General features: G+C 58.5%; 3 protein-coding genes across 4 annotated transcripts in view; 1 reads left to right on the top strand and 2 right to left on the bottom strand.

The window, feature by feature from the left end:
• Nucleotides 1-186: 186 nt before the first annotated feature.
• On the bottom strand, nt 187-8,174 carry RDH8 (retinol dehydrogenase 8). Of its 2 annotated transcripts, XM_059872224.1 has the most exons (6): nt 7,948-8,170; nt 6,099-6,260; nt 5,029-5,208; nt 3,885-3,978; nt 2,324-2,507; nt 187-467 (listed from the first exon to the last, which is right to left on the bottom strand). In XM_059872224.1, exons 1-6 carry the CDS (start codon nt 8,051-8,053, stop codon nt 243-245), a joined length of 951 nt encoding a protein of 316 aa, XP_059728207.1. In that variant the 5' UTR covers nt 8,054-8,170; the 3' UTR covers nt 187-242. The 2 variants fall into 2 exon arrangements, with proteins under 2 accessions (XP_059728207.1, XP_059728208.1); XM_059872225.1 differs by lacking the exon at nt 6,099-6,260 and having other exon boundaries at nt 7,948-8,174.
• A 694-nt stretch (nt 8,175-8,868) lies between these two features.
• Nucleotides 8,869-17,633, top strand: LOC132340887 (zinc finger protein 850-like). Its single transcript, XM_059872054.1, has 5 exons — nt 8,869-11,543; nt 13,278-13,429; nt 13,670-13,866; nt 14,501-14,742; nt 14,881-17,633. Exons 1-5 carry the CDS (start codon nt 9,407-9,409, stop codon nt 17,169-17,171), a joined length of 5,019 nt encoding a protein of 1,672 aa, XP_059728037.1. The 5' UTR covers nt 8,869-9,406; the 3' UTR covers nt 17,172-17,633.
• A 1,207-nt stretch (nt 17,634-18,840) lies between these two features.
• LOC132340886 (calmodulin-regulated spectrin-associated protein 3-like) overlaps nt 18,841-20,696 on the bottom strand; it is a 32,364-nt gene continuing 30,508 nt past the window's right edge. The window contains 1 exon segment of the mRNA XM_059872053.1: nt 18,841-19,176. Coding sequence (XP_059728036.1) covers nt 18,841-19,176 — 336 coding nt within the window.

Here is a 20,696-nt window from a genome sequence, read left to right as displayed (position 1 = left end):
AAATCCCCTCAACCCTTCCCGATTTTGCCCTAAAAAGCCCCAAAATCGCCCCAAAATCCCCAAATTCGGGGTGTCCTCAGTCAAGGGGGACTCAAACACACCTGAGCACCTCGAGACTCAGGTGAGACCCCCCAAACCCCCCCCTAAAATGCCCTAAAACGCCCCTAAATCCCCTAAACCCTCCCCGATTTCGCCCCAAAAAGCCCCAAAATCGTCCCAAAATCCCCAAATTCGGGGTCCCCTCAGACGGGGGTGACGCGGCGCTGGCAGCAGCGGCAGGTGAGACACCTGAGCAGCGCCAGGCTGAGGTGGAAGGCGGGCCCCAGGTCGAAGAGGAGCCTCTGGAAGGTTCGGACGCCGAGGTCCCCGCGGGGGTCGGCGAAGCGCAGGGCGAGCAGGGGGGAGTACAGGGGGTTGGTGGGGGTGCGGAACGGGGGGCGGGGGGCGCCGATCACCTCCGCGATGGCCTGGGGGGGACAAGGGGGGGGACAGGAAAAATTTAAAAAAAATAAAAGAAAAAAAAATCCGGAGAAAATCCGGGAAAATTCACCCAAAAAATTCCAAAAAATGCTCCAAATATCAGTTAAAAATCAGCAAATAATTCCCTAAAAATCCCTCCCACAAAATATTCCCAAAATAATTCCCAAAAAATCCCCCCCGAAAATAAAAATAATCCGCTAAAATTCGCCAAAAACAAAAAAACAAAAAAAACCCCAAATCACCAAATAATTCCCAAAAAATCCCTCCCCCAAAATCCTAAAATATTCCCAAAAGAATTCAAAAAAAATCGCCCCCGGAAATAAAAAAATCCCCCAAAATTCCCCAGAAAATAATAATAAAAAAATCCCCCCAAAATCAGCAAATAATTCCCAAAAAATCCTCCCCCAAAATATTCCCAAAATAATTCCAAAAAAATCCCCCCAAAATCCAAAAATAATCTCAAAAGAATTTCCAAAAAGTCCCCCAAAAATCAGAAAAAAAAAACCCAAAAAAATGTCCCAAAGTAATACCAAAATAATTCCAAAATAAATCCAAAAAAATCCCAACATAATTTTAAAAAATAATTCCCAAAAAATCCCCACAATTCCCCAAAAATATCCTTAAAAAAACCCAAAAAAATCCTAAAAAAATCCTAAAAAACCCAAAAATCCCAAAATTCCTTCAGCTGCTCACCTGCGCCCTCTGCTGGCGGCCAAAGGTATCGCACACCTGGCGGAACCGGGCAGGAAATGCCCCAAAAATCGCCATAAAATCACCAAAAAAGCCCCAAAAAATCCCCCAAAAAATCCCAAAAAATTCACAAAAAATCCTGAAAGATTCCCAAAATCCCCCAAAATCCTAAAAATCCTAAAAAATCCCAAAATTCCTCCAGCTGCTCACCTGCGCTCTCTGCTGGCGGCCGAGGGTATCACACACCTGGCGGGACCGAGCAGGAAATGCCCCAAAAATCGCCATAAAATCACCAAAAAATCCCCAAAAATATCCCAAAAAAAATCCCCAAAAATTCACAAAAAATCCTGAAAGATTCCCAAAATCCCCAAAATCCCCCAAAATCCTAAAAAAATTCCTAAAAATCCCAAAATTCCTTCAGCTGCTCACCTGCGCCCTCTGCTGGCGGCCGAAGGTATCGCACACCTGGCGGGACCGGGCAGGAAATGCCCCAAAAATCGCCATAAAATCACCAAAAAACCCCCAAAAAATCCCAAAAAATAATCCCAAAAATTCACAAAAAATCCTGAAAGATTCCCAAAATCCCCCAAATCCTAAAAATCCTAAAAAATCCCAAAATTCCTCCAGCTGCTCACCTGCGCCCTCTGCTGGCGGCCGAGGCTATCGCACACCTGGCAGAACTGGGCAGGAAATGCCCCAAAAATCGCCATAAAATCACCAAAAAACCCCCAAAAAATCCCAAAAAATTCACAAAAAATCCCCCAAAATCCCCCAAAATCCTAAAAATCCCAAAAAAATCCCAAAATTCCTCCAGCTGCTCACCTGCGCCCTCTGCTGGCGGCCGAAGGTATCGCACTCCTGGCGGGACGGGGCAGGAAATGCCCCAAAAATCGCCATAAAATCCAAAAAAACCCCAAAAATCCCCAAAAAAATCCCAAAAATTCACAAAAAATCCTGAAAAAAAGCCCCAAAATCCCCCAAAATCCTAAAAATCCCAAAAAAAAGCAAAACTTCCTTCAGCTGCTCACCTGCCCCCTCTGCTGGCGGTCGAAGGTATCGCACACCTGGCGGGACCGAGCAGGAAATGCCCCAAAAATCGCCATAAAATCACCAAAAAACCCAAAAAAAATCCCCAAAAATCCCAAATTTTCACCTGGGCCACCTGCTCGGGGCTCTGGCCGAAGGTGCGGAACACGTCGCGGCTGGCGGGCAGGTAGACCTGGCGGAAGTAGCGCAGCGTCTCGGGGTCGGTGCCGGGGAATTCGCACTTCTCCACCTCGTGCAGCACCTTGCGCTCGAACTCCGTGTTCACCGGGCCCGGCTCCACCAGAGACACGCTGAGGATTCGGCGGGTTTCGGGTTTTTTAGGGGGGTTTGGGGATTTTTGGGATTTTTGGGGATTTTTTGGGATTTTTTGGGATTTTTTGGGGATTTTTTGGGGAATTTTGGGGGGTTTTTATGATGATTTTTGGGGAGGTCATGAGGATTTTTTGGGGGATTTTTAAATGATTTTGGGGGGTTATGAGGATTTTGGGGTTGAGGGATTTTTTGGGATTTTTGGGGGATTTTTTGGGATTTTGGGGATTTTTTTGGGGAATTTTGGGGGTTTTTTATGGTGATTTTTGGGAGGGTCATGGGGATTTTTTGGGGATTTTTAAATGATTTTTGGGGGGGTTGTGAGGATTTTGGGGGTTTAGGTGTTTTTTGGGGTTTTGGGATTTTTTGAGATTTTTTGGGATTTTTTGGGGATTTTTAGGGGAATTTTTGGGATTTTTTGGGGGTTTTTTGGGATTTTTAAGGGGATTTTTGGGGGTTTTTATGGCGATTTTTGGGGGGGTTGTGGGGATTTTTAGGGGATTTTTGGGGGATTTTTTGGGATTTTGGGGGGTTTTGGGGAATTTTTTTAGGGGACTTTTAGGGGATTTTTGGGGGATTCTTTGGGATTTTTGGGGTTGTTTTGGGGGTTTTTTTTAGGGGATTTTTAGGGGAATTTTTGGGGGGTTTTATGGTGATTTTTGGGGGGGTTATGGGGATTTTTTGGGGATTTTTAAATGATTTTGGGGGGTTATTGGGATTTGGGGGTTTTTGGGGATTTTTAGGGGAATTTTTGGGGTGATTCTGGAGGTTTTGGGGGATGATTTTCGGGATAATTTCTGGGGTGATTCTGGGGCGATGTTGGGATAATTTCTGGGGTGATTCTGGGGTGATTTTGGGGTGATTCTGGGGCAATTTTGGGATAATTTCTGGGATGATTTTGGGGTGATTTTGGGGTGATTTTGGGGTGATTTTGGGATAATTTCCAGGATGATTTTGGGACGATTTGGGGTGATTTTGGGATAATTTCTGGGGTGCTTTTGGGATAATTTCTGGGGTGATTTTGGGGTGATTCTGGAGGTTTTGGGGGATGATTTTCGGGATAATTTCTGGGGTGATTCTGGGGCGATGTTGGGATAATTTCTGGGGTGATTTCGGGATAATTTCTGGGGTGATTCTGGCGTGATTCTGGGGTGATTTTGGGGTGATTCTGGGGCAATTTTGGGATAATTTCTGGGATGATTTTGGGGTGATTTTGGGATGATTCTGGGGCGATTTTGGGATAATTTCTGGGGTGATTTTGGGGTGATTTTGGGGCGATTTTGGGGTGATTTCTGGGGTGATTTTGGGGTGATTCTGGGGTGATTCTGGGGCGATTCTGGGGCTCCCCCAGCACTCACAAGACGTTGAACTGCAGCAGCTGCACGGCCAGGCTCTCGCACAGCCCCTCCACCGCGAACTTGGAGGCCGAGTAGACGTCGTTGAACACCACCCCTGGGGGGACCCCAACATTTGGGGGGGCCGGGAGGGCTTGGGGGGGTCCAGCTCCCCAAAATTTGGGGTCTGGGGTCTCCTTCCCCTCAAAATTTGGGGTTGGGGCCTCAATTTCCCCAAAATTTGGGGTCTGGGGTCTCCATTCCTTCAAAATTTGGGGATTGGGGTCTCGATTCCCCCAAAATTTGGGGGTTGGGATCTCCATTTCCTCAAAATTTGGGGGTTGGGGTCTCCATCCCCCCAAAATTTGGGGGTTGGGGTCTCAATCCTCCAAAAATTTGGGGGTTGGGGTCTCGATTCCCCCAAAATTTGGGGTCTGGGGTCTCCATCCCCTCAAAATTTGGGTTCTGGGAGGGGTCTGGGAGGGTTCTTGGGGGGCTTTAGGGAGGAATTTGGGGCCACCAGGAGGATTTTGGGGTCCCGAGGAGAATTTTGGGGTCCTGGGGGTTTTTTGGGGGTCCCAAAATCAAATTTTGGGGTCCTGGGGGTTTTTTGGGGCGTGCTGAAGCCGAATTTTGGGGTCCCGAGAAGAATTTTGGGGTCTCGGGGGATTTTTGGGATCCTAAACTCGAATTTTTGGGTCCGGAGGAGGAATTTGGGGTCCCAAAGCAGAATTTGGGGTCCCGGGGTTTTTTGGGGTCCTGGATTTTTGGGGGGGGGGGTCCCGGGGGTTTTCTGGGGTGCTGAAGGCGAATTTTGGGGTCCCGAGGAGGATTTTGGGGTCCCGGAGTTTTTTTGGGGTCCCAAACTCGAAATTTGCGGTTCCGGGGAGTTTTTGGGGTACCAAACGCAATTTTTGGGGTCCCGGGGGCTTTTTGGGGTCCCGTTTTTTTGTGGGGGGATCCTGAGGGTTTTCTGGGGTCCCAAACTCGAATTTTGGGGTCCCGCGGAGGAATTTGGGGTCCCGAGAAGGATTTTAGCATCCTGGGGAGTTTTTTGGAGTCCTGGGGGTTTTTTGGGATCCCAAACTGGAGTTTTGGGGTCCCGGGGGTTTTTTGGGGTGCCGAACTCGAATTTTGGGGTGCCGAGGAGGGTTTTTGGGGCTCTCACCCTGCAGCCCCATGACGCTGCTGACCACCACGATGTGGCCGCTGCGGCGCTGCTTCATCTGGGGGAGCAGGGCCTGGGCCAGGCGCAGCACCCCGAAAACGTTGGTGTCGAAGACGCGCTGCACCTGCGGCCCCGAGGCGCTCTCCAGGGGCCCCACCAGCCCCACCCCGGCGTTGTTCACTGGGGGGGTCGGGGAGGGTCAGGGGAACCCCGAAAAATCCCGAAATCCCCCCAAAAATCGGTCCCTGGGGCTCTGAGATACCCAAATCCCAAAAAATTCCATTAAATCCACACCAAACCCCATAAAATGCACCCCAAATCCACCCCAAAATCCACAGCCCGGCGTTGTTCACTGGGGGGGTCGGGGAGGGTCAGGGGAACCCCGAAAAATCCCGAAATCCCCCCAAAAATCGGTCCCTGGGCTCCAAGATACCCAAATCCCAAAAATTCCCTTAAATCCCAGAAAATCCCATTAAATCCACCCCAAAGTCCATAAAATGCACCCCAAATCCACCCCAAAATCCACAGGCCGGAGTTGTTCACTGGGGGGGTCAGGGAGGGTCCCGGGAACCCCGAAAAATCCCGAAATTCCACCAAAAATCGGTCCCTGGGCTCCGAGACACCCAAATCCCAAAAATTCCCTTAAATCCCAGAAAATCCCATTAAATCCACCCCAAACTCCATAAAATGCACCCCAAATCCACCCCAAAATCCACAGCCCGGAGTTGTTCACTGGAGGGGTCAGGGAGGGTCCCGGGAACCCCGAAAAATCCCGAAATCCCCCCAAAAATCGGTCCCTGGGGTCTGAGATACCCAAATCCCAAAAATCCTCTTAAATAACAGAAAATCCCATTAAATAACAGAAAATCCCATTAAATAACAGAAAAATCCCCAAAATCCCAGAATTTCCTCACCCACGACCCAAAATCGCCCCCAACACCCATCAGACCACCCCAAAACCTCCCAAAATTCTCTAAAATCTCCCAAAATCTTGTTAAAATCTCCCCCAAAATTCCCTAAAATCCCCTAAAAATCCCCCAAAAATCCCCCAAATCCCGGAATTTCCTCACCCACGACGTCCACGCGCCCGCCCGGGACCTGCCCGAGGCACTCGGCCACGGAGCTGTCGCTGGTGACATCGAGGCGCAGGATCCGCAGCGTGTCCCCGAGAGTGGCACCGGCCGCCGCCTCCAGCGGGCCCCGGCGCGACAGGTCCCGCATGGTGGCCAGGACTGGCACCCCAAAATCCCCGTTAGAGACCCCAAAAAAACCCATTTGAGACCCCCCAAACCCGGCGGGACAGGTCCCGCATGGTGGCCAGGACTGGCACCCCAAAAACCCCGTTAGAGACCCCAAAAACCCCATTAGAGACCCCCCAAACCCGGCGTGACAGGTCCCGCATGGTGGCCAGGACTGGCACCCCAAAATCCCCGTTAGAGACCCCAAAAACCCCATTAGGGACCCCCCAAACCCGGCGGGACAGGTCCCGCTTGGTGGCCAGGACTGGCACCCCAAAAACCCCGTTAGAGACCCCAAAAAACCCCAAAACCGCGATAGAGACCCCAAAATCCCCGTTAGAGACCCAAAAAAACCCCAAAACCGCGATAGAGACCCCAAAATCCCCGTTAGAGACCCAAAAAAAAAACCATTAGAGACCCCCCAAACCCTGTGGGACAGATCCCGCTTGGTGGCCAGGACTGGCACCCCAAAAACCCCGTTAGAGACCCCAAAACCCCCAAAAACCCCGTTAGAGACCCCAAAAAACCCAAAATCCCCGTTAGAGACCCCAAAACCCACAAAATCCCCGTTAGAGACCCCAAAAACCACAAAATCCCGGTTAGAGACCCCAAAAACCCCGTTAGAGACCCCCCAAACCCGGCGCGACAGGTCCCGCATGGTGGCCAGGACTGGCACCCCCAAAAACCCCAAAATCCCCGTTAGAGACCCCAAAAACCCCCAAATCCCGGTTAGAGACCCCAAAAACCACAAAATCCCGGTTAGAGACCCCAAAACCCCCAAAAACCCCGTTAGAGACCCCAAAACCCCCAAAAACCCCGTTAGAGACCCCAAAAACCACAAAATCCCGGTTAGAGACCCCAAAAACCCCGTTAGAGACCCCCCAAACCCGGCGCGACAGGTCCCGCTTGGTGGCCAGGACTGGGACCCCAAAAACCCCAAAATCCCCGTTAGAGACCCCAAAAATCCCAAAATCCCGGTTAGAGACCCCAAAATCCCGGTTAGAGACCCCAAAAATCCCAAAATCCCGGTTAGAGACCCCAAAACCCCCACTGGAAACCCCCCAAACCCCCCGGGACAGGTCCCACATGGTGGCCAGGACTGGGACCCCAAAAACCCCAAAAATCCAGCAGAGACCCCAAAAATCCGCCTTGGGGACAATCCCGGGCTGTCCCCCCCCCCCCTCCCCTCCCGCCTTGGGGACAATCTTGGGGTGTCCCTTAACGAGCTGGGGACAATCCCGAGCTGTCCCTCACCTTCCTCCCGCTATTTCCCGTGCCCCCTCCCACCTTGGGGACACTTGGTGACATTTGGGGACATTTGGGGACCCTCCTGACCCTCCCGGGGTGTCCCCCTGACCCTCCCGGGGTGTCCCCCCCTCCCCTCCCGCCTTGGGGACAACCCCGGGGTGTCGCCCCCCACCTTCCTCCCGCTATTTCCCGTGTCCCCCTCCCGCCTTGGGGACCCTTGGGGACACCTGGGGACACTTGGGGACCGCCCTGACCCTTCCGGGGTGTCCCCCTGACCCTCCCGGGGTGTCCCCCCCTTTCCCTCCCGCTTTGGGGACAATCCCGAGCTGTCCCCCCCCTTTCCCTCCTGCTATTTCCCGTGTCCCCCTCCCGCCTTGGGGACCCTTGGGGACACCTGGGGACCCTTGGGGACATTTGGGGACCCCCCCCTCACCCAGGTATCGCCTCTGGGGGTCCCTGGCGAGCAGCACGGCCACGGCCAGGCCGATGCCCGAGGAGCAGCCGGTGACAAGGACAGTGCGGGCCGGGGGGGTGGCCATGGTGTCACCTCCCCCCCCCTGGGCAAAGGCTCTTAAGGGGATCAGCGCTCACGTGGTGGCACCGGGAGGTCACCAAGGGGGGGGGGGGGGACATCTCGGGAGGTCACCAAGGGGGGGGTGACACCTCTGGATGTCGCCAAGGAGGGGGGACAAAGGGGGGGGTGACACCACTAAGGGGGGGGGGGGGACGGGACACCCCGGGATGTCACCAAGGAGGGGGGGACAAAGGGGGGCTGGGGGTGGCACCCCGGGATGTCACCAAGGAAGAGGGGAACAAAGTGGCGGGGGGGGGGGACGGGACACTCCGGGATGTCACCAAGTGGTGGGGAGTGGCACCCCGGGATGTCACCAAGGATGGGGGGGACAATGGGGGGTGACACCCCGGGATGTCACCAAGGAGGGGGGGACAAAGGGGGACTGGCACCCCGGGATGTCACCAAGGAGGGGGGGACAATGGGGGGTGACACCCCGGGATGTCACCAAGGAGGGGGGGACAATGGGGGGGTCACACCCCGGGATGTCACCAAGGAGGGGGGGACAATGGGGGGTGACACCCCGGGATGTCACCAAAGAAGGGGGTACAAAGTGGGGGGGGGGGGGGGGACATCCCGGGATGTCACCAAGTGGGGTGGGGACAAAGGGGGGTGACACCCCGGGATGTCACCAAGAGGGAGGGACAACAAAGGGGGAGCCCCCCCCGGGGGACGAATCCAACATTCCCGCGAAACAAATCATTTGCATAACCACGCCCAAAACCGCCGCCCGACTCTCAAATAACGCCCACCAATCAAAGCGCAGGAGTCAAACTGTATTTGCATAACCACGCCCTCTCCGCCTGCCGCCAGCTGCGGCCGCGTCCGGGCGCTGCTCGCTCCCAGTTCCCTCCCAGCGCTCCCAGTTCCCTCCCAGCGCTCCCAGTTCCCTCCCAGCGCTCCCAGTTCCCTCCCAGTGCTCCCAGTAAGAGCGGCACCGGCTGGGAAAGCGCTCCCGGAACCCGCCCAGGACAGAGCGCGGCACTGCCCGGGCAGGGCTGGGAGAGGAGGAGGAGCGGGGCGAAGAGGAGGGACACAGGAGGAGGAAAAGGAGAAAGAAACGGAGGAAGAGAAAGAGGAAGAGGAAGAGGAGGGACACAGGAGGAGGACGAGGAGGAGGAGGAGGAGGAGCAGCCCCAGCCCCGCTCCCTCCGCAGCTCGCCCGGATCCGCCGGCATCGCCCGCCCGGAACCCGCCGGTGAGCGGGGAGGGGGAGCTCGCCCCGAACCCATCGCGGGGGGCTCCGGGAGGGTTTTTGTGGGGCAGGGGAGGCAAATCCCATCGTGTCCTTGTCCTCCCTCGGCCAGAGCAGGAGCTGGGCATGGAGAGCAGCGAGGACAAATCCCATCGTGTCCTTGTCCTCCCTCGGCCAGAGCAGGAGCTGGGCATGGAGAGCAGCGAGGACAAATCCCATCGTGTCCTTGTCCTCCCTCGGCCAGAGCAGGAGCTGGGCATGGAGAGCAGCGAGGACAAATCCCATCGTGTCCTTGTCCTCCCTCGGCCAGAGCAGGAGCTGGGCATGGAGAGCAGCGAGGACAAATCCCCGCGGCGGCAGAACCTGGTGGCAGAGGCCGTTTGGAGCGGCTCCACGGCGCAGGAAGGCAGCGGGGAGGAGAAGCCGCGGAGATCCCTCAGCAGGAGGGGCTGCAAAGGCAGAGCGCGGGGATCCGAGGGGGAAAGAGCCAGCCTGGGCCGGGGAGGGGGTCAGAGCTCAGAGCTGGGGGTCCGTGAGCAGCTCCAGGATGGGGAGAAGCCCCACAAGAACTCGGAGCTGGGGGTCCGTGAGCAGCTCCAGGATGGAGAGAAGCCCCACAAGAGCTCAGAGCTGGGGGTCCGTGAGCAGCTCCAGGATGGGGAGAAGCCCCACAAGTGCCCGGAATGTGGGAAGAGCTTCACGCTGAGTTCCCACCTGGTTGCCCACCGGAGGATCCACACCGGGGACAGACCCTACGAGTGTGGGCTGTGCATGAAGAGCTTCAGCAGAAGGTCCTACCTGATCGTTCACTGGCGCATCCACACCGGGGAGAGGCCTTACGAGTGTGAGCAGTGCAGGAAGAGGTTCCAGACCAGCTCCAGTCTCAGCCTCCACCAGCGAATTCACAGAGAGGAGAGACCCTACGAGTGTCCCCAGTGCGGGAAGAGCTTCAAGCACAGCTCCACCCTGGTCACCCACCGGCGCATCCACAGCGGGGAGAGACCCTATGAGTGTCCCCAGTGTGGGAAGAGCTTTGGGAGGTGTTCCAGCCTGGTTGTCCACCAGAGGATCCACACGGGAGAACGGCCCTACGAGTGTGGGCAGTGCGGGAAGAGCTTCGGCAGGAGTTCCCACCTGGTTGTCCACCAGAAGAGCCACACGGGACAAGAGCTGGGATCTGAGGGGGAAAATCCCACCCTGGGTCAGGGAGGGGGTCAGAGATCAGAGCTGGGGGTCCGTGAGGAACTCCAGGATGGGGAGAAGCCCCACAAGTGCTCGGAATGTGGGAAGAGCTTCAGCAGGAGATCCTACCTGGTGCGCCACTGGATTGTCCACACGGGGCGACGGCCCCACGAGTGTGGGGAGTGCGGGAAGAGCTTCAGCGAGCGCTCCAGCCTGAGCAAACACCAGAAGATCCACACCGGGAAGAGGCCCCACGAGTGCGGGCAGTGCGGGAAGAGCTTCACGCAACGCTCCCACCTGATGGTCCACCAGAGGAGCCACACTGGGGAGAAACCCTATGAGTGCGATGTGTGCAAGAAGAGGTTTCAGACCAGCTCCACTCTCCTGGTGCACCAGCGCATCCACACCGAGGAGAGGCCGTTCCAGTGCCCCGAGTGTGGGAAGGGATTCAGGGAAAACTCCAGCCTGGTCAAACACCGGCGCGTCCACACCGGGGAGAGACCCCACGAGTGTCTCCAGTGCGGGAAGAGCTTCAGAGAGAGCTCCCACCTGATGGTCCACCAGAGGGGCCACACCGGGGAGAGACCCTACGAGTGCGGGGAGTGTGGGAAGAGCTTCACGCAGAGCTCCAGCCTGGTTGTCCACCAGAGGAGCCACACGGGAGAGCGGCCCTACGAGTGTGGGGAGTGTGGGAAGAGCTTCAGCCAGAGCTCAGGGCTGATCGCCCACCAGAAGATCCACAGCGAGGACAGGCCCTACGAGTGCGCGCTGTGCGGGAAGAGCTTCAGCATCAGCTCCTACTTGGTCAAGCACCAGCTGATCCACACGGGGGAGAGGCCCTACGAGTGTGAGCAGTGCAGGAAGAGGTTTCAGAGCAGCTCTGACCTCCTGAAGCACCATCGGGTGCACACCGAGGAGAGGCCCTTCCGCTGTCCCACCTGCGGGAAGGGATTCAAGCACAACTCCACCCTGGTCAGGCACCGGCGCATCCACACCGGGGAGAGACCCTACAAGTGTGGGTTCTGTGAGAAGAGCTTCTCCAGGAGCTTCACCTTGACCCAACACCAACGCAGCCAGCACTAAGGGCACCCCTGGTGCAGGAAGAGCTTCTCCAGCTCTGATCATCTCAGAGCTCTGGATCATCCACAGGGAGCCCAGGTGGGCAGAGCCCAGGTGATCCCTGTTTGGAGGACACCTGGCTGAGGGCTCCTCATCCTCCTGCCCAGGTGGGCAGAGCCCAGGTGATCCCTGTTTGGAGCACACCTGGCTGGGGGCTCCACACCTTCCTGGCTCCCCTCCCTCACAGGCAGTCCAAGATCCAAAATCCATTGTGGAGAGCAGATTTGTCAGCTTCCAAGCCCAGAAAAATCTCATTTTCCCCTCTTTTGGTGGTCTTCAGCAACTCTAGGTAGCCTTGGATGGCTTCTCCACCATCAATCCATCCCCCACGGGAGGATCTGCTCTGGATGGTCCCCAGGGAGCCCAGGTGGGCAGAGCCCAGGTGATCCCTGTTGGAGCACACCTGGCTGGGGGCTCCTCATCCTCCTGGCTCCCCTGGCCTGGATTTCCTTTCCATTTCTCTCTGTCCTTTCCAAACACCCAAACCTGGAGTTCACAATAAAGATGTTGAACTGAAACAAGGATGGGGATGAGGGGGATGCTGGCTCCGAGGGCGTTGAGGGTTCCTGGGGCAGATGTGGGGGTTCCTCAGGGCTTTGGGCACCCCACACCCAGCAGCTCCAGCTGGGGCAGCTGATCAAGGACCCCCTGCCCTGGAAGTGTCCCCATGTCCTCCTGTCCTGCTTCCTGCTGTCCCCTGGCCTGGATCTCCCCCATTCTTGTATCATCCCAATCCCAGTCCCATCCTGCTCTCGTCCCAGTCCAGATCCCATTCCCAGATTCCCACATTCCCTCTCCTGTTCCCGATCTCCTATTCCCAGTCCCACATTTCCATATTCCCAGTCCCGGTCCCATTTTCCTATTCCCAGTCACAGCCTCCCTTCCGATCCCAGTCCCATCTTCCCCATCCCATCATCTCACTCCGGTTGCCGTTTCCATCTTCCCTGTCCCGTTCCAGTTTTGCCCTCCCCGGTCCCATTCCAGGTTCCTTTCCCGTATTCCCTGTCCTATTCCCGGCCCCCGTCCCGTATTCCCGGTCCCATTCCCCATTCCCTGTCCTATTCCCAGCCCCTGTCCCGTATTCCCAGTCCCTGTCCCCATTCCCTGTCCTATTCCCGGCCCCCATCCCGTATTCCCGGTCCCTGTCCTGTTCCCGGTCCCTGTCCCGTATTCCCGGTCCCATTCCCAATCTCTGTCTCGTATTTTCAGCCCAATTCCCGGTGCTGGTCCCAGTTCCATATTCACTGTCCCGGTCCCGTAGTCCTGATCCCCGTCTCTTATTGCCAGTTCCATTCCCGGTCCCTGTTCCCATTCCCGGTCCCTGTTCCCATTCCCGGTCCCTTTCCCTATTCCCGGTCCCATTCCCCATTCCCGGTCCCCATTCCCATCCCCTGTCCCGTTCCTGGTCCTTGTCCCCATTCCCGGTCCCCATTCCCATTCCCTGTCCCCATTCCCGGTCCCATTCCCCATTCCCGGTCCCTGTCCCCATTCCCATTCCCTGTCCCCTTTCCCGGTCCCATTCCCCATTCCCGGTCCCATTCCCGGTCCTCTCTCACCGGACGCTCCGCCCCCCCAGCCCTGACGTCACCGAGCAAACCCCGCGCTGCTCTCGCCCACCAATCCCAGCGCGCGATCGCTCCCATATTTGCATAACCACGCCCCTCAGGCTGACCCCGCCCTCCCGCTCCTGCTGCAGCCGCATCCGGGCGCGGTTCGCTCCCAGTTCCCTCCCAGCGCTCCCAGTACGAGCGGCACCGGCTGGGAAAGCGCTCCCAGTTCCCTCCCAGCGCTCCCAGTAAGAGCGGCACCGGCTGGGAAAGCGCTCCCAGTTCCCTCCCAGCGCTCCCAGTACGAGCGGCACCGGCTGGGAAAGCGCTCCCAGTTCCCTCCCAGCGCTCCCAGTACGAGCGGCACCGACAGGGAAAGCGCTCCCAGTTCCCTCCCAGCGCTCCCAGTACGAGCGGCACCGACAGGGAAAGCGCTCCCGGAACCCGCCCAGGACAGAGCGCGGCACTGCCCGGGCAGGGCTGGGAGAGGAGGAGGAGCGGGAGGAAGAGGAGGGAGAGAGGAGGAAGAGGAGGGACAAAGGAGGAGGAGGAGGGAGACAAGAAGGAGCAGGGGCGGGAGAAAGAGGAAGAGGAGGGACAGAGGAGGAGGAGGGAGAGAAGAAGGAGCGGGAGAAAGAGGAAGAGGAGGGACAGAGGAGGAGGAGGAGGAGCAGCCCCAGCCCCGCTCCGGTCGCGGCTCGCCCGGATCCGCCGGCATCGCCCGCCCGGAACCCGCCGGTGAGCGGGGAGGGGGAGCTCGCCCCGAACCCATCGCGGGGGGCTCCGGGAGGGTTTTTTGCGGCCCCGGGAATGTTTGGATCGTGCAGGAGCCCAAAGCTCGGGTGGAAATGGCCCTGCAGGGATCTTGGGGGGCGTCCCAGGGGGCGATCGCTCGGTACGGGCGGGCACGGGGGCGATCTCGGCTTTGGGGATCCCCGGGAGCCCCGGAGCGGGGAGGGCGCCCAGGGGCGATCGCGGAGCCCGGGCAGCCCCGGCAGCCCGGGGGGGTGGGGGAGGCCGGGGATGAGCGGGCTCCGGGCCCTGGGCTGGGGTTCCCGGGGGTCCCGGGAGGAGGGAAGAGACGAGAATCTCGACTCCGTGTTTCAGAAGGCTGCTTGATTATTTTATTATCTTTATTATATTAAAATGATATACTGAAAGGGTACTAAAGAATAGAAGAAAGGATTTCATCAGCAGGCTTGAAAGGAAAGGAATGGACTGGAATGATAACAAAAGCTCCTGACTCTCCGAGAGTCCGAGCCAGCCTGACTCTGATTGGCCCTTAATTAGAAACAACCAACACGGGCCAATCACAGACGCACCTCTTGCATTCCACAGCAGCAGATAATTATTGTTTTTCTTTTCCTCGGAGGCTCCTCAGCTTCTCGGGAGAAAAAAAAAAATCCTGGCCAAAGGATTTTTCCAGAAAATATCATTGGCTCCAGGGCCCCCCGGGGCTGAAAGGGGCGCTGACTCCTCCAGCTGCCACCAGAGCCAACGCGCTCAGCCCTTGTTCTCCCCCAGCCCAGGATTTCCCATTGCCAAACCTCGGCCCCATGGAGGAGGAGGAGGAGGCTGTGAGGAAGAGGAAGATGTCCCCGGAGCCCCAGGCAGGTGAGGATGAAGTCAGTGCCCCTTTCCCCCTCTGTGCTGCTCCATCTCCCAGCCCCGCTCGGCCCCGTGGGGGATCTCCTTGCCCTGCCCTGAGGGACGGGGACAAATCCCATCGTGTCCTTGTCCTCCCTCGGCCAGAGCAGGAGCTGGGCATGGAGAGCAGCGAGGACAAATCCCATCGTGTCCTTGTCCTTCCTCGGCCAGAGCAGGAGCTGGGCATGGAGAGCAGCGAGGACAAATCCCATCGTGTCCTTGTCCTCCCTCGGCCAGAGCAGGAGCTGGGCATGGAGAGCAGCGAGGACAAATCCCCGCGGCGGCAGAACCTGGTGGCAGAGGCCGTTTGGAGCGGCTCCACGGCGCAGGAAGGCAGCGGGGAGGAGAAGGCGCGGAGATCCCTCAGCAGGAGGGGCTGCAAAGGCAGAGCGCGGGGATCCGAGGGGGAAAGAGCCAGCCTGGGCCGGGGAGGGGGTCAGAGCTCAGAGCTGGGGGTCCGTGAGCAGCTCCAGGATGGGGAGAAGCCCCACAAGAGCTCGGAGCTGGGGGTCCGTGAGCAGCTCCAGGATGGGGAGAAGCCCCACAAGAGCCCAGAATGTGGGAAGAGCTTCAGGTGGAGATCATCCCTAGTTGACCATTCCAGTATCCACACTGGGGAGAAGCCCTATGGGCATGGGGAATCTGGGAAAAGCTTCAGCTCAAGCTCCAGCCTGGTTGTCCACCAGAGGATGTTCACAGGGCAAGAGTTGAGATCTGAGGGGGAAAAACCCAGCCTGGGTCAGGGAGAGGGTCAGAGATCAGAGCTGGGGGTCCATGAGCAGCTCCAGGATGGAGAGAAGCCCCACAAGTGCCCGGAATGTGGGAAGAGCTTCAGGTGGAGATCATCCCTGATCCGCCACTGCAGAATCCACACGGGGGAGAGACCCTACGAGTGTGGGGAATGTGGGAAGAGCTTCAACACCAGGTCCTACCTGATCGTCCACCAGAGGATGCACAACGGGGAGAGGTCCTACGAGTGTGGGCTTTGCGGGAAGAGCTTCAGCACCAGCTCCCACCTGATCGTGCACCAGAGGAATCACACGGGAGAGAGGCCCTACGAGTGTGATGTGTGCAAGAAGAGGTTCCAGAGCAGCTCCACCCTCCGCAGCCACCAGCGGATTCACACCGAGGAGAGGCCGTTCCGCTGTCCCGACTGCGGGAAGGGATTCAGGGAAAACTCCACCCTGGTCACCCACCGGCGCATCCACACCGGGGAGAGACCCTACGTGTGCGGGGAATGTGGGAAGAGCTTCAACACCAGCTCCTACCTGATGGTCCACCAGAGGATGCACAGCGGGGAACGGCCCTACGAGTGTGGGCAGTGCGGGAAGAGCTTCACCCGCAGCTCCCAGCTGATCGTCCACCACAGGATCCACACCGGGGAACGACCCTACGAGTGTCCCCAGTGCGGGAAGGGCTTCATCTCCAGCTCCAACCTGATTGTCCACCAGAGGAGCCACGCCGGGGAGAGGCCCTACGAGTGTGAGCAGTGCAAGAAGAGGTTTCAGAGCATCGGTGATCTGGTCGTGCACCGGCGCTTGCACGCGGAGGAGAGGCCCTTCCACCTCCCCGACGGCGGGCAGGGCTTCAGTGACAGCTCCACGCTCATCCAGCAGCAGTTCATCCACGCCGGGGAGGGTGAGGAGAGCTTCAGTGAGAGCTCCAGCCTGATCATCCACCAGAGGGACCACGCCGAGGAGAGACCCTACGAGTGCGATCAGTGCCGTCAGAGGTTTTACACCAGCTCCTCTCTCCTCAAGCACCAACGCGCTCACAGCGAGGAGAGGCCCTTCCGCTGCCCCGACTGCGGGAAGGGCTTCAAGAACAACTCCGCCCTCGTCATCCACCAACGCATCCACACCGGGGAGAGGCCCTACGAGTGTGATCAGTGCTGGAAGAGGTTCCACACCACGTCTGATCTCCTCCTGCACCAGCGCATCCACACGGACGAGAGGCCCTTCCGCTGTCCCGACTGCGGGGTGGGGTTCAAGCACAACTCCAGCCTGGTCAAACACCGGCGGATCCACACCGGGGAGAGACCCTACGTGTGTTGGCAGTGTGGGAAGAGCTTCAGCGCCAGCTTCAGCCTGATTGTCCACCACAGGACCCACACCGGGGAACGGCCCTACGAGTGTGGGCAGTGCGGGAAGAGCTTCAGCCAGAGCTCAGGGCTGGTGGCCCACCAGAGGAGCCACACGGGGGAGAGGCCCTACGAGTGTGGGGAGTGTGGGAAGAGCTTCAGCCAGAGCTGTAACTTGATCAAACACCAGTGTAGGCAGCACTGCGGGCAGCCCAGAGGGCAGGAGGAGCTTCCTGGGCTGCTGCAGCTTCATCCCCCACAGGAGGATCTGCTCTGGATGGTCCCCAGTGAGCCCAGGTGGGCAGAGCCCAGGTGATCCCTGTTGGAGGACACCTGGCTGGGGGCTCCTCATCCTCCTGCCCAGGTGGGCAGAGCCCCGTTGATCTGTGTTTGATGGACACCTGGCTGAGGGCTCCACATCCTCCTGGTTCCTCATGGTCACATCCGCAGTCCAAGATCCAAAATCCATTGTGGAGAGCAGATTTGTCAACTTCCAAGCCCAGAAAAATCTCATTTTTCCCCTCTTTTGGTGGTCTTCAGCAGCTCTAGGTAGCCTTGGATGGCTTCTCCACCATCAATCCATCCCCCACGGGAGGATCTGCTCTGGATGGTCCCCAGGGAGCCCAGGTGGGCAGAGCCCAGGTGAGCCCTGTTGGAGCACACCTGGCTGGGGGCTCCTCATCCTCCTGGCTCCCCTGGCCTGGATTTCCTTTCCATTTCCCTTTGTCCTTTCCAAACACCCAAACCTGGAGTTCACAATAAAGATGTTGAACTGAAACGAGGATGGGGATGAGGGGGATGCTGGCTCCGAGGGCGTTGAGGGTTCCTGGGGCAGATGTGGGGGTTCCTCAGGGCTTTGGGCACCCCACACCCAGCAGCTCCAGCTGGGGCAGCTGATCAAGGACCCCCTGCCCTGGAAGTGTCCCCATGTCCTCCTGTCCTGCTTCCTGCTGTCCCCTGGCCTGGATCCCCCTCCTTCCCCTGTCACCCCATCCTGGCCCTGTCCTCTTCCCACATTCCCAGTCCCTGTTCCCTGTCTCTCTCCCCTCCTGTCTCCATTCCCTGTCCTGTGTTCCTGATCCTGTTCCCCTTGTCCCGTTCCCCTTCCCGCATTTCCATTTCTTTATTCCCTGTCCCCTTTCCTTAGTCCTGAGGGGGGATCCTGGTCCCATTCCTGGTCCCTGTCCCCATTCCCAGTCCCATATTCCCAGTCCTATTTCCAGTCCCATTCCCAGTCCCTTATTTCCATTCCCAGTCCCATATTTCTGGTCCCATTCCCAGTCCTATTCCCATTCCCAAATTCCCATTCCCAGTCCCATTCCCAGTCCCCTATTCCCATTCCCTAATTCCCAGTCCCATTCCCAGTCCCTCATCTCATTCCCAGTCCCGTTCCCAGTCCCCCAGTCCCATTCCCAGTCCCTCTTCTCATTCCCAGTCCCATTCCCAGTCCCCTATTCCCATTCCCAGTCCCCTCTTCTCATTCCCAGTCCCGTTCCCAGTCTCATATTCCCATTCCCAGTCTGATTCCCATATTCCCAGTCTCATTCCCAGTCCCAGAGTCAGTCCCCCTGGGGGATCTCAGAATCCCCCTGGACTGAGACGCCCAAATTCCTGGGACCGCCCCCAAAATCCTTGGGATCCCTCCCCAAATCTGGGGACCCCCCTGGTTTGGGACCCCCATAATTCTGGGACCCCCCTCAAATCTCGGGATCCCGCCGGATTGGGACCCGCCCCAAATCCCCCAAATTCCTGGGACCCCCCCAAAATCTCTGGAACCCCCAAAATCCGGGGATCCCCTCCCCCTTTTCCGCCCCTCCCCCACCGTAGCCCGGCTCGTCCCCGCCCCTCCCCCCCGCCGCAGTGCCGCACGCTCCGCGCATGCGCGCCCTCCACGCCTCGCCTCCCCCCCGTCTGACCCCGCCTTCTCATTGGCCGTGGCGGGAGGACTCCGCGCTGATTGGCTGCCTGAATGATTGACTGACAGCTCAGTCGGGCTGGGGACCGGGGAAAATCGGCCGAGCTCGCCTCCCATTGGCTACCGCACAGCGGGTGGGCGTGGCCTCCTCTTCCACCCTCCTTCCTCTTACTGTAGGGGGGCAGCGCGCCGCGTTCCCATTGGCTGCTCCTGCTGTGGGCGGAGCTCTGACCGCCGCGCGCGCGTCCCTTCGCTCGCATCTCATTGGCCGCGCCGGCGCCGGCTCGCTGCGCCATTGGCTGAACGCGCGCGGTGGGCGTGGCGGCGGCGTGGGGCGGGACGCGCAGGCGCGGGCCCGGCGCTCCCTGAGGCGGCGGCGGCGGCTCCGGCGGCTCCTTTGTTCCCCCTACCGGGACCGGGTTCGGGATCGCGTCGGGATCGGGTCGGGATGAGCCTTGGGAAGGGCTCCGGGAAGGGCTCCGGCTCCGGTAAGGCCGGCTGAGGGGGGGTGAGGGGAGGATACGGCGGCCCGCGAGGGTCACGGGCCCTTTGTTCGGCACCGGCGGCGCCCTCAGCGCGGGGCCTTGGGGTTCCCCTCCCCCTCACAACATCGGGACCTTCTCGGTCCCCTCAGGATCGATCTCCCCTCATAGGATCCCCTCATAGGATCCCTTCTCAGCCCTTTCAGGTTCGATCCCCTCTCATAGGATCCCCCCCTCAGCCCCGTCAAGATCGATCCCCCCCTCAGAGGATCTCCCCTTATAGAAACCTCCTTTAAACCCCTAAGAATCGATTACCCTTCAGAGGATCCCCTCAAAGGTTCTCCTCAGAGGATCCCCCCTCAGCCCCTCAGGATTGATCTCCCCTTAGAGGATCCCCTCATAGGATCCTTCCTTACAGGATCCCCTCAAAGGTTTCCCTCAGGATGGTTGCCCTCATGGGATCCCCCCTCAGAGGATCCCCTTATAGGATCCCCCCTCAACCCCCCAGAATCGATCGCCCCTCAAAAGGTCTCCTCAGAGGATTCCCCCTCAGCCACCTCAGGATTGATCCCCTCAGAGGATCCCCCCCTCAAATTTTCCCCTCAGGATTGATCTCCTCTCATGGAATCTCCCCTCATGGGATCTCCCCCCCCCCCCCGCCATAGGGTCCTCTCTCAGAGGATCCCCCCTCAAAGGTTCTCCTGATAGGATTTTCCCTCAGCCCCCTCAGGATCGATCCCCCGTCAACCTCCCAGGATCGATCCCCCCTCAGAGGATCCCCTCAAAGTTTCCCTTCATGGGATCCCCCCTCAGGGTCGATCCCCCCCTCAACCCCCCAGGATCGATCCCCCCTCAGAGGATCCCCTCAAAGTTTCCCTTCATGGGATCCCCCCTCATCGGATCCTCCCTCAGCCCCCTCAGGATCAATCCCCCCTCAGAGGATCCCCTCAAAGGTTCCCCTCATAGGATCCCCCCTCAATCCCCCAGGATCAATCCCCCCTCAGAGGTTCCCCTCATGGGATCCCCCCTCATCAGATCCTCCCTCAGCCCCCTCAGGATCAATCCCCCCTCAGAGGATCCCCCCAAAGGTTCCCCTCATAGGATCCCCCCTCAATCCCCCAGGATCAATCCCCCCTCAGAGGATCCCCTCATGGGATCCCCCCTCATGGGATCCCCCCTCAACCCCCTCAGGATTGATCCCCCCTCATGGGATCCCCCCTCAACCCCCTCAGGATTGATCCCCCCTCATGGGATCCCCCCTCAACCCCCTCAGGATTGATCCCCCCTCATGGGATCCCCCCTCATCGGAACCTCCCTCAGCCCCTCAGCATCAATTCCCTCTCCGAGGATCCCCTCAAGGGTTCCCCTCATGGGATCCCCCCTCAACCCCTCAGGATTAATCCCCCATCATGGGAACCCCCCTCAGAGGATCCCCCCTCATAGG

This window comes from Haemorhous mexicanus, chromosome 34 (genome assembly GCF_027477595.1).
Source record: "Haemorhous mexicanus isolate bHaeMex1 chromosome 34, bHaeMex1.pri, whole genome shotgun sequence".
In the NCBI taxonomy this organism is placed as follows: Eukaryota; Metazoa; Chordata; class Aves; order Passeriformes; family Fringillidae; genus Haemorhous; species Haemorhous mexicanus.
The sequence above is the reverse complement of the archived record's forward strand: the minus strand, read 5'-3'. Positions and strand labels throughout refer to the sequence as shown.

Excerpts from the sequence above, each read along its gene's own strand:
- RDH8 (XM_059872224.1), bottom strand. The coding sequence starts at position 8,053 with ATGGCCACCCCCCCGGCCCGCACTGTCCTTGTCACCGGCTGCTCCTCG. Across the intron at positions 5,209-6,098 it reads CGGGCGCGTGGACGTCGTGG|TGAACAACGCCGGGGTGGGG; the intron begins GTGAGGAAATTC and ends CGACCCCCCCAG. Across the intron at positions 2,508-3,884 it reads CTGCTGCAGTTCAACGTCTT|CGTGTCTCTGGTGGAGCCGG; the intron begins GTGAGTGCTGGG and ends CCGAATCCTCAG.
- LOC132340887 (XM_059872054.1), top strand. The coding sequence starts at position 9,407 with ATGGAGAGCAGCGAGGACAAATCCCATCGTGTCCTTGTCCTCCCTCGG. Across the intron at positions 11,544-13,277 it reads ACACCAACGCAGCCAGCACT|CCGCATCCGGGCGCGGTTCG; the intron begins AAGGGCACCCCT and ends CTCCTGCTGCAG. Across the intron at positions 13,430-13,669 it reads GTTCCCTCCCAGCGCTCCCA|GAGGAGGAGGAGGGAGACAA; the intron begins GTACGAGCGGCA and ends GGAGGGACAAAG.